General features: G+C 34.4%; 1 protein-coding gene across 2 annotated transcripts; it reads right to left on the bottom strand.

Moving 5' to 3' along the window:
* Nucleotides 1-477: 477 nt before the first annotated feature.
* LOC120327861 (uncharacterized) lies at nt 478-11,736 on the bottom strand. Of its 2 annotated transcripts, XR_013477330.1 has the most exons (15): nt 11,283-11,736; nt 10,679-10,782; nt 9,973-10,069; nt 9,454-9,575; nt 8,368-8,467; nt 7,728-7,802; nt 7,296-7,366; nt 6,770-6,818; nt 6,087-6,196; nt 5,619-5,697; nt 4,768-4,911; nt 3,451-3,600; nt 2,699-2,791; nt 2,015-2,222; nt 478-1,984 (listed from the first exon to the last, which is right to left on the bottom strand). XR_013477330.1 is itself a non-coding variant. In XM_078114552.1 (14 exons), the coding sequence occupies exons 1-14, from the start codon at nt 11,313-11,315 to the stop codon at nt 2,127-2,129; spliced, it is 1,323 nt and encodes a 440-aa protein (XP_077970678.1). In that variant the 5' UTR covers nt 11,316-11,736; the 3' UTR covers nt 478-2,126. The 2 variants fall into 2 exon arrangements, 1 of the variants encoding a protein (XP_077970678.1); XM_078114552.1 differs by having other exon boundaries at nt 478-2,222.

Raw genomic sequence — 11,736 nt, 5'->3', positions numbered from 1 at the left:
GCGGCGAAATATTAAGCTATGATTATCGGTCATTTCAATATATTTCTAATCGATTATTAGATTAAGACATTGATCCATTATTAACGGAACAATTAGTATATGTATGCCGTATCACACGGCGAACCCAGGCTCTTCAGAGCTAACCGAAAAAAGGATTTTGGAATAGCTAACCATTAGAGCGTTGGTGATGGGTGGCTGAAAAAGCCATAAAAGATCAGCGACTACGGTAACCACCCCTGCAGTGTAGCAGACAAGTCCCAGCTTTCTCGCGTATACAACCACCTGCACTGAATTTGACACCTGGAAGTCTTTACAAGGTTATCAGCGGTGCGATAGAAATCTTGTTTCTAACCCTCATAGTTAGTTGACTATGAAGTCCCACAAAGCTTTTTCTATTACGGTAATAGTTTTGTACCAGATATTTACGATATATCTCTGCAAATAACACAATTGAATTAGTTCCAATATCACAAACAATTGTATTACAAAATTTATTATATTACAGAATTAAAAGTACTTCAAAATAATTAGAATGAAAAAGGAAATTTTAAAATTAAAGAATTGTGTACAAGACCTCTGTTAGGGACAGATTAGAGCTATCTTTTCAATGTTAATGTCATTTTTGTCACTGTATAGCAGTTTGAATAAGATTCTCAAATCAGGCAGTAAAATATATTCATGCGATAGGATAGTTCACAAAATTGAATTTGAAAGACAATTTGCCCAAAACTCTAAAATCTGGCAAGCACATCAATTTCCTTGTTTATCAATACTTTGAATCGCCAGTGCTGTTAACTTTTACATCCCCAATTTGATGGCATTTTTGAAACATTTGTACCAGTCACTCGACATTTACGTCCAATGAAATAGTCCCACACTAAAAAGCATTATCTTTATGCTATATATGATCAATACAAAATATATAAAAGAGCAAAGTAAAATAGGAAAAGAAAACACGAAAAAAATAAGTAAAATAAATTTATTTTGTTTATAATTTTTTGCATTTCACAATGCAGCAGTTGGCAAAAAACTACACATATACACTCTAATGAAAGCCTTCATTTCAAAATTTCTGGGCATTAAATTCATTCTTGAAATTATGAAGTGCGGTAGTTCAACAGAATTCCCAAGAATTGAGTAGCATAGAAGGATGTAGGAGAATCAGTTTTATAAGTGTGAATTTTATTTTTCCATCATCACAGACGTTTATCTCAGATTTGTCATTGTACAATGAACAACTTTTTTATATTTCACTACCAGACCTGTGAAGCTGTCAAAGTCACGATTAAACTGATATATTTAGAAATAGGAAAAAGCAATGCATAGCAATAAGGGAAAAAATAATATTTATTTGCTGAAATATTGTTTTCTAACATTTTTGCACAAAGCAACACCACAGGCTTTCAATTTAATTATATAAGGCAGCAGTTTTCAAACTTTTTGAGCCGAGGACCCCTATTTGTGAATCTGACTTTTGGCAGACCCCCATCCTCTGCCGTATCGATTTCTGTGCTCAACCAACAGGGAAGTGTTTCATTTAGAACACAAACGACAATAATGTGATAGATGAAGTTTCCTTTTATAGCACAACTGATTGATTCGTTGCGAGTTGCCTGTTCAGTCATCACGAACCCCCAGTTTCGGAAACCGTGATATAGAGCAGGGCTACTCAATTCTTTTTACGGAAGATCTGCATATAAAACTTCAGAACTTTTGAGTCCGGTGTTTCCAGAAATTAAATTTTGGCCCACGTAAACGCGCACTTCCTGCTAACCAAGATTGTTTATTATGGTGTTATAGTTCTTTTCATATATATTCAAAGCAATAAAAGTTATTTTATAAACTGAAACTTTAAAAGTGGGGCTAATGATCCAAAATAAAGAATTGGGTGCGGTCCGAATCAAATACTCGAAAGGTCCGGTCAGCCAGTTGAGTAGCCCTGATATAGAGTACTGATCGGAAAATCGCAGACAATCACAGGCAAATTCAGAACCATTTATATACGTTTATCCTTGGAACAAAGAATTACACATGACTTGAAACAATACAATCCACATTGTCAGGGAAATAATAATATATTATTCTCATTTCCCATTTGATTTTGAAACTGTGTTGATAATCACACGTCAAGACCCATAAGGCTGTCTTGGTTGATTGTGAGAGTAATTCCTTTCCTGCAGTCGCACAAGTTCGGTCTTCATTCTTTGCATTTCTATCTGATACTGGAAAAGAAAATACTTATTTCAAGACTAATTCAACAAAAAGTGAAAAGATTAAGAGCAGAAGCTATTAATAGAATCCAGGGCTATGGAATTAACAATTGCCTCATGATTGAAAAAAATTAGAGAGATGTATAGTTAGTTCACTTCCATTTTCAAATCTCATTTCTTAACTCGAAGATTATCAAGCTTCAGGTACTCCTGTAGTATGTGAACCAAGATGGCGGACACTGGAACCATGTATGTGTACTAGGTTAGTGTTTCCACCATAATTTCGGGTACAAATACTACGGGAGTCACTTGGCTAGTCCCTGAACTCGTAATAGAACTAAAATAAAGAAAACTGGAATACATTTATGACCTAACCCTAACCTGGTACACATGCTACGTCCCGGTGACCGCCATCTTGGTTCACATACTGTGAGAGTACCCAATATTCAAACTCTGGTAATTCAATAGTAGATCAAGAAAACTTTTACCTGGCCGACCACTCCTTTCAGGTGTTCACACTCACTGTGTGATTTCTGTCGAGCTTCTCTTTCCATCACAAAGTCTCTTTCATAAATGGAGGCCTGGAAGGTTTATATTGAATAGTTTTTATACATGAAGCAACAAAATTTCATTGGAACATTACGTCACAAATGCTCAGAAACTGTAGCCCCATGGCCCTCAACCTTTTTCTTTCGTGGCTCTAAAAACTCTGTTGACTCATTAACTTTCTCATGCAAGGAAAAACTACAAGAAAACCAAAAATTATTTTCTCAAAGAAACACTTCATTTTTCATTGCTACTGCAATCAAAGTTTATCAATATTCAATAGGTGTTTGGTCCATCTGAAAATGTTTCAGTGGCAGAAGAATCCTGACCCACTGGTTGAGAACCGGCGCTGTAGCCCAAAACTCCAAAAAAATTGGATATTTAAACAACGAGTTGGTTCGTTTTAAATTTTTCCTCTATGACGTTGTCATATCTATGTTGTAAATATCTCAATCTCACACTTCACAGACTTTTAATCAGAATTTATCCCGGTTTGACTTGAACAGGCGACACGCATTGCCTTAATTTTAACATTCATGTATTATTTTAACACACTGTATGGAGTAAAATGATCGGCACGTTTTTTTACCTCCTCTGTGGAGGACATAACATATTTAACATCCAATGTTGACCAACAACAAGCAAGTCCGCCAAGCATACTCAGATTATAAAACTTAAAAGATGAAAATCAAACCTGCTGCCTATAAACACTTATTTGTGATTCAGATTCATCCATCCTCTTCTTCAATGTCGTAATTTCTTCGTTTTTTCGTTTCAAAGATTCTTCAGCACATAAGTATTGAGCATAGGCTTTGTCAAGCTTCTCAGACTGTAATCCAGATTGCTGAAAAGTAAAAGTCTAGTTTTTCAAAAATATAAAATATTCGGCACTCCAGAAATATGTGAACCGAGATGGCACACCGGAATGTAGTAGGTGTACCAGATTAGGGTTAGGCTATATTTCAGGTACAAATATCACAGGAGTCACGTGGCTAGTCCCCGAACTCATAATAGATCTAAAATATAGGAAATTGAAATAAAATTATGGCCTAACTCTAACGTGGTACACATACTACGTCCCGGTGTCCGCTATCTTGGTGCACATACTTCTGGAGCGCCAAATATTCTTGTGTGAAACCGAACAAAATGAGAAGTCGTTTGAATAATGCGGATAGACTGCCGCCAATGGGCATTTCGAATCGATTTAGACGAAAATTTCGAATTACCATCATCTCCTTTTTTGTCCGTCGAAGGTCGGTGTGATTACCTCAATTTTTTATTGTAGCCCTCTTTTAAAATGTGATTCCGACATGTAACTTGTTTCTTCCTAGTGAGTTTACTATGAAACCTTTTTCTTATTGTATGTGATCACTCAGCAAACTTTCTCAGTGATGGATTTTAATTACAGTAATTCATGTGCTTGGAGGATCCGTTACAGTAAGAAAGACAAATACCATTACATATCTTTCAAGTTTTTGAGATTCGATTAAAAAAAAATTCTAGATGCTGGAATCATCTGGTATTCGGAAACGCACAACCCTTATGACTGCATTGAGCAAGCTGGCGACGATTACTCACACTTTTTTTCTCTAAACAGGGCATGGTGCAAGCAGCATTGATATTGAAGGATATGTAAGGTATTGCTATTTTTGGAAAAATTGGAATCTTCTGGCAACACCTTGGGCAAGGTGTTGGGTATGAATGAAATTAGAACCAAGATGTGTAACCATTGTTGATAACACAGTTAGGTCTAACGCTCAGCGAAGTTGCGCATTGTGCTAAGCGTTAGGAATACGCTCACCATCGCACCTCTGATTACCCTGCGAGAGTTCGATGTTCGAATCCCATGCGAGATATTTATGTGCGAGATGATTGATGGTCTCTGTGCCACCGTATGGTGGTTCATGTAACCGCTGATCGATTACGGATTCCTCCACCATCAGTCCTCCGCAACCGCAAGGCTATCCCACCTGACAAAGTCAATCAAATTATTGCAAAAACTAGTTCCAACCTCATTTAATAACTGCTGTTCCAGTTGTTGTTTAAGTTCTCTCTCTTTATTATATTCCTCAAACAGTTCATCCAAACTTTTCTCTTTTTCATCTTTCTGTTGTTTCATATCTTCAAATTGCTGCTTCCATCTGATCATTTCTTCCTGTAATATTAAAAAAAAAAAAAAAAAAATTAGAAGTCATTTTTACCAAAAGTTACCAAAAAGCGTTAAAAGTTGTACCTATAGAAATTGGAATCGTCAGAAATAGAGCATTTTAACAGGAGGATCTTTCATATTGATAAGAGTTTAAAAAGTTGAAACCCCTGCTCTGTAAATGAGGCTCTCGACAAGTGGTCACTAATATGTACCAGTACAGGAATAAAACCAAGTAACTTTATCAAATATTAGGGCACCACAGAGGCCTGACAATATTTTGAAAAAGGCTGCCGATCTATACATCCAAACTTCCAAATAGCTTCGGCAGTTCTTTCAGATATTATCAAATAACTGTTTAAAGACATAAATTGATAGAAATAAAATTATCCTATTTTACAAGAATTGAATGAAGAAATATAAATTGAAGGAATAATTTCAGCTACCATTATTTATTTCATAGAAATATGGAATTCAACTTAATAATGTTGAATGGCACTAGGTATGACTCACTTTCAAAATCGATACAAAAGAAATCGTCGTTACAGTTGTCATTTCACATGGAATTAAATAGTGGTTTGATAGGTGGTGGTTTGATAGGTTGGGTTTGGTATTTAAAATCCGACAAAATCAGTTCTTCTAAAAGCACTGCTATATGTCAGGTTGGCCTTGTTGAACGATGTTAATAAACTAAATTATACAAATTAACAACTCACACTGAGCGCCCTCTTTTGGTCTTTCAATGATTCAAGATCTTTGCTCAGTTGATAAACTCTGCTTTCTTTGCTTTCAAAACTGAAAAATTTAAATTTACAATAAGAAGGATTGAAATTTGATATTTATTTTGGGTGCACAATAGGACAACTGGCAAACTACAGCCTCTAGTCCAAATACCTGTTAACGAAAACCACTTTGAAAAATAAGCAGGAACCGTCCAACGACAGTAACTACTCACATATCACAAGATACCAGTGACTACTCACTCCTACAGGGCATTGTTCCGGGTGGAAGGCTTCTTCCGCCATCAAGTCCATGCATCTGAAACAAGTAACTGACTAATCCCATACCTGATATGGAGTAGAAGGCGTGTGGTTAGCCATATGGTTGAGATTCCATCTCCCTGGGCATGGTTAAATTTATCCTGACTGAAAAACCCTGGTAAAATACCAAAAACAACAACTTACTCCGAGCGATATTTCAAAATCACAGAATCTTTATTGGACATTGACTTTTCATTATCCTTCAGTTCAGCAATAAGTTGGGTAACTTGAGTCTTTAGTGTGAGATTATCTCTCTGAAAATAAATTTTATTTCAACATTACGGGAACCTTATTGATAATCTTAAGATAATAAGAGAGTCTGCATAAACCACAGTAATATTATGGCGCTCCAGAAGTGTGTGTACCAATCTGGAGGTAACTAACTTTGTTTTCCTAATTTACATCAAGTTGTGTGAAGGGACTGAAATCTATGTGCAGGGGGTATATTCACTTGGTTAACACAGACAGTCCCCGAACTTGTAGTAGAACCAAAATATGGAAAATTGAAATAAAATAAAGCCCTAGCCTGGTACACACACTACGGGAGTATCAGTATTTCTATGTACGGTATATTGCGCCACCGTTTTGCTATACCAGTGCGCTATCTTTTCGCCAATTGCGGTGTCCACTGATCAGCTAAGGCTTTCAATTTTGATATGAAGCTTTCAAATGATCAAACACCAGATTACAGTGTCACAAAGGTACTGTTGCCAGTGCTTGGGGACCTTCACATCCATATATGCTCTTTTGTGTATTGAGCTTTCACAAAATTTGACTCCCAAGTCTATGTTCGTAAGTAATTCAAACAGAAATTAGTGAAAATTCACCTCTTTTTCAAGAACCAATGCATTCTGTTCCATTTTCACTTCTTCCACTCTGTAATATAAAACAAGCAGATATAGCAAAGTTATTACTGATGCTTCAATAGATTTTTCATACGAGCAACAACAAGGGAAGACTTGAGACAAAATAAGTAGTGCACAATAGACTTTTCATAAATATCCAAGAGCAAAAAAAAGAAATGACTTCAGACAAAATAAGTAGTCCTAATTACTGTCTGAAAATGCAGCTTTTCAAACAATGAAGCAACTGGATCTGATGGCCTGATGGTGGAAACATTGGCATCAAAATCTCGTCCTCAAATTTCATGCCCACCATCTCAACAGTAATAATGAATTATCGGTGGGCAAATTTTACTTTTTCCAAAATACAGTAGCTCATTATTTATCATTTTTCTCTGTTTCAAGCTACTTTCCTGTCTTGGGCTATTTGCTGTATTTCGCTCTGATTCAAGTAATTCATAAGGTCATATTGAGCACTGTAAAACATATGGCTATTATAGAGACTACTCACCTAGCATTCAACTGATATCCAACTTGTTTGATTGCCTGTTGGTACTGTTCTGTGAAAGTCTGTTCTCGAAGCTGGAAAACAGACATAAATGACAAAATATATATAATAGCAGTAAACCTATGCCCAAAAGTTTGGAGCTCCAGAAGTATGTGTACCAATATGTGGGTGACTAATTTTATTCATCTGCCTTACATCAAGTTGTGTAAAGGGACTGAAAACTATGGGCAGTGGGTATATTCACTTTGCTAACAGAGACAGACAGCCCCAAACTCGTAATAGAACTAAAGTAAGGAAAATCCAAATAAAATTATGGCCTAACCCTAACTTGGTATACACACTACAGGAGTACCCTTGAGTTTACATGTGTTTTGACTTTTCATCAAATATTTGGGCTCTGACTAGCATTTGACCTGAACACTTTCAATAACTCACATCCCATTGTTCTTTCCAAATTGCAGCTTTATCTTGAAAATCTTCCCTCATTTTTTCTTTCTCTTCATCTGCTTTCTAAAATATCATTTTAAAATCATTTTACATTCAAAAAGCAAATAAGTGAAAAGAGCATTATTAAATAAAAAAATTGTTACAATACTGTGATTTATCTTCAGAGTAATCATAAAGTAAATATGATATGCACTCTTTTGAAAATGGGAAGGCATCATTACTCAATAAATGTGGGATTAATATGACTAATTGATTTTCTAATTTCAGAATCGAAATTAGGCCTGTTTTTGTCTGATTGTCAAACTCTCAAAATTAATTCCAAAATCAGGACAAAAATAGTGAATATGAATAATTTTTAATGTATTCAAACTGGGATGTGAAAAATTTTTCCAAATTTATCCGAGGGAGAGAAAAGCTGATAGGCCCTAAGCACATCCACAGCCTCTCAAGCAGATACCAGTCTATGATAGGTAGGGGAATGTTTAACAATATATTTGCTTCAGATGCATCAGTAACCAGATACCAGCTTATGTCAGGTATGGTAATATATAACAAGATATTTGTTTCAGATGCATGGGCATCCAATTCATCTTAGACATCTATAATTACAAGCCTATATTCCTACAACCTTTAATTGATGAGTGAGAGCATTAACTGCATCATCGTATTCTTCTTTAATATTTTCTTCTTCAACGTCTCCTCCTCCATTCATTTCCGTAGTTTCGTTGCTAAAAACAAGTAAACTGAGCTTTAACAGCCGGTAACCGATACTACATTAGTCAAGTCAAGTTTAGTTTTTTCAACCAGTAATATCAACAACAATTGAACACAAATTATGAGAAAATGACAATTACACATTTTTACCGGGGAATGGAAGTCGCGGGGAACCAAAGCTGGTTATCGAGCAGCGACACCCGAGGTTCAAATATCTAATATAAAAAAAATTGAAATTTTAGAGTTTGGAATCTACTGTCTTTGACGCTGTCTCACCACATTACATTACATTATAGATGTAAAGTGCAGCGATAACGTGACATAAAACTAAAATGAGAAAGTTTAAACATTGTGGGATGATCCCTCTTATATGCAAATCAGTGTTTGGGTCATTCCCACAAGTCACCATTTTTCAAAGAATTGAGTGACTCGAATTATTGAAATGAAATGGGATTACAGGCTTCTACCGTGAGTGTGTGAGCGTGTGTGAATTAATGTAATAATTTTAGGTGAGTGAACACGTACCAATTCTTGGCAAAACATTCTATCTTATCGTATATTCTGTACACCTTAAATCTTATTTAATGTTTTGTTTGCTTTCCTGATTTCATAATCAGTTTATATTTATTTGTTTTTATCAATCATTTTATCGCCTGTTATGCTGATTATGGAGTCGAAATACCTCTACCAAGAAATTGTTAAGAAGATAACATGATCTTTTTGTAATGCTAAAAAAAATGCTAAAATCTAGACCCAAGCAACCCATTGAAATAATATGAACGTAGGTGCAAAAACAATTTTATATTCCTAAAATTTGATTAGTTTCGAATCATTTGAAAAACTTTTGTGACAAAATCATTCAATCACCATATTTATTTCCACTCATCTTTGCATTATATATAATTTAACCCTTTATTTTAAAGTTTGTTGAAAAAAAATTATACAGACAACCCCGGGAACAAAATAATAGGCATAAGAACATTTTTATCAGATAACTTACATATTCAATCCTCCCAATTCTCTTGTTAATTTATTTCGCCTTAATTCTTCTTTCAAACTTATTTTATCAGCTTTGAGAAAAGCAATTTCTTTTTGTTGATCATTGATCTTGGCCTGGGAAAGCTGAAACAATAGAAAGCGGTGGATAGCAATATTATGCCAAAGAAACTCGAATACATTTATATCTTTATGACCTTAACTTGTCCGATTACACAGCCTTGCTTTTCACAAATGAAAATCGAAAGCTCAAACATCATTAAATATTGACAAATATTGATATGTCATACTTTATTCTTCTTAAAGGTCATGTGAACTTCAAATGTGGAATAAAAAAAAATGATCTCTAAGTTAGTTTACAAAACACAGGAGAGATTGTAGCACTGAACCACAGCTAGTAATTACCATTTGAATAGAGACTTGATGCAAATAATACAATAATTATCTGACATTTCACCGAACTCTAAAAAAGCAGCAAGAATTATAATGTCATGGTGCAGCATTATCTAAAGCTTATACAAACCTCATGATGCTGCCTAATATGTTGAGAAGACAATTTAATTCTTTTATAGAATTCTAACAATTGATTATATTTTCGTGTGAAGCTGTAGGATGTTTCCCTGCAATAATAAGAATTATGTATAACATAATAAAAAATAACATTGAATTGCATGCAACTGTTTACCGTAGTGGGCCAAAATGTGAAATCAGGGTGACGATGGCGACTATCGAACACCTCATTAGTTATCATAACAAGTAGTGTTTTTTTAATATACCGGTAATAGTGTCACACTGCTAATGACACTGGTGATTTAGAAAATTAAACAAATGACATCATGATTGTGTGAAATGAAATGTTATTTCTTTAACAAAGTAATTTAAAACAACTTCTGATCTTATTATGCACATTGCTTTCTCTCATCTAAACTAGATGATAAAAAGTTCATTTAGGAAGTGGCATTATTAATAACTTGAACATAATATAACAAAATGACCAATCTTATTACTATTCAAGCATAGTACACTCAATTGTGGAGAACAAGGTAAACAGCGACTTCGATATAGCTTCGACCTTTTCAGCCCAGTGCTTTTAAAGAACTATCCGGCATTCCAAGCGTATAGATCCAGCCACAGTGGCCGAAACGTCTGTATAGCCTACCGCTCAGAACAATTAGCATAAAGTATGTAACGCAAAGACATTTTGACTTTTCGAGATGAGAAAAACATACCTCAAAGTGTTTTGCATGGATTTGTTATTTTCTATCAATTCCTGAACTTTATTTGGTCCAACAGATTGTTCTTCTGATGGATACAGCTCTGATTCAATGCCAGACTGACAAAAATATAACAGATTCAATATTATTAAACTATTTCAGAATGGTGGAATTACAGAATTGCATGCAAGTTTTGGTAAAAAGTGGAAAGAGTTCTAAATATTGACATCCCTTTCAGCTCTTAACTCATCACATAGATCAATTATAATAAGTTTTTTTTATAATAGTAATGCAACATTGGACAATAACAACATTAATGCAGCATATGAGAAGTTTGAAGTTATTACAGTATACAGTTATAAGCAGTCATTGAAAAATGGATAATTTCGGTGACTTACAGTTCGTGTTATAGAAAATATTTCTTGAAATGAAAATAAAATTGCTCCCTAATTCTGTAATTATTATACCCAGATTCTTACCATATATATTAATTTTATTTTCTTACAGTATTGTGATTTTTAATATGCAACTCAGTTATTTTATTTTGCAGAAACTATTTCAATTTTTCTAATAGAAATTTTTTACACAAAACCAAAGTTACCAAATTGATAATAAATACCTGTTCATAGATCGAAAGATCTTCAGGATCCATGATTCAAAATATTAATTATTATATCCCAGTTTTGCAGTTCTAGGAACTAGGAAGACAGCCAAAAATTGTATTTTAAACAACAGAAATTGATAAATCCAGAAATCTAATAATACAAAAAAATATACTTTTCTGGCTTTTTTACTTAACTAGTATTACCGTACACTTTGGCTAGCTGAAATGCAGAAATGGGGTATTAGTACCGGTACTGGTTATATATCTTTTTAATTTCACTTCATTCTGTCATCTCAACAACTGAAGAAAGAAAACAATGGCTGAATGAGGATACAAACACATACCGGTACAGATATAACATCACCGGAACAAAGTGTCTAGATATTCATAAATTGACACTATACAACATAAGTAAAGCTGCATTAAAACATACGACTGTATGATCAAACTGTCAAAGTTTAAAACTTGC

The sequence above is a fragment of the Styela clava genome, chromosome 7 (genome assembly GCF_964204865.1).
Source record: "Styela clava chromosome 7, kaStyClav1.hap1.2, whole genome shotgun sequence".
Lineage (NCBI taxonomy): Eukaryota > Metazoa > Chordata > Ascidiacea > Stolidobranchia > Styelidae > Styela > Styela clava.
The sequence above is the reverse complement of the archived record's forward strand: the minus strand, read 5'-3'. Positions and strand labels throughout refer to the sequence as shown.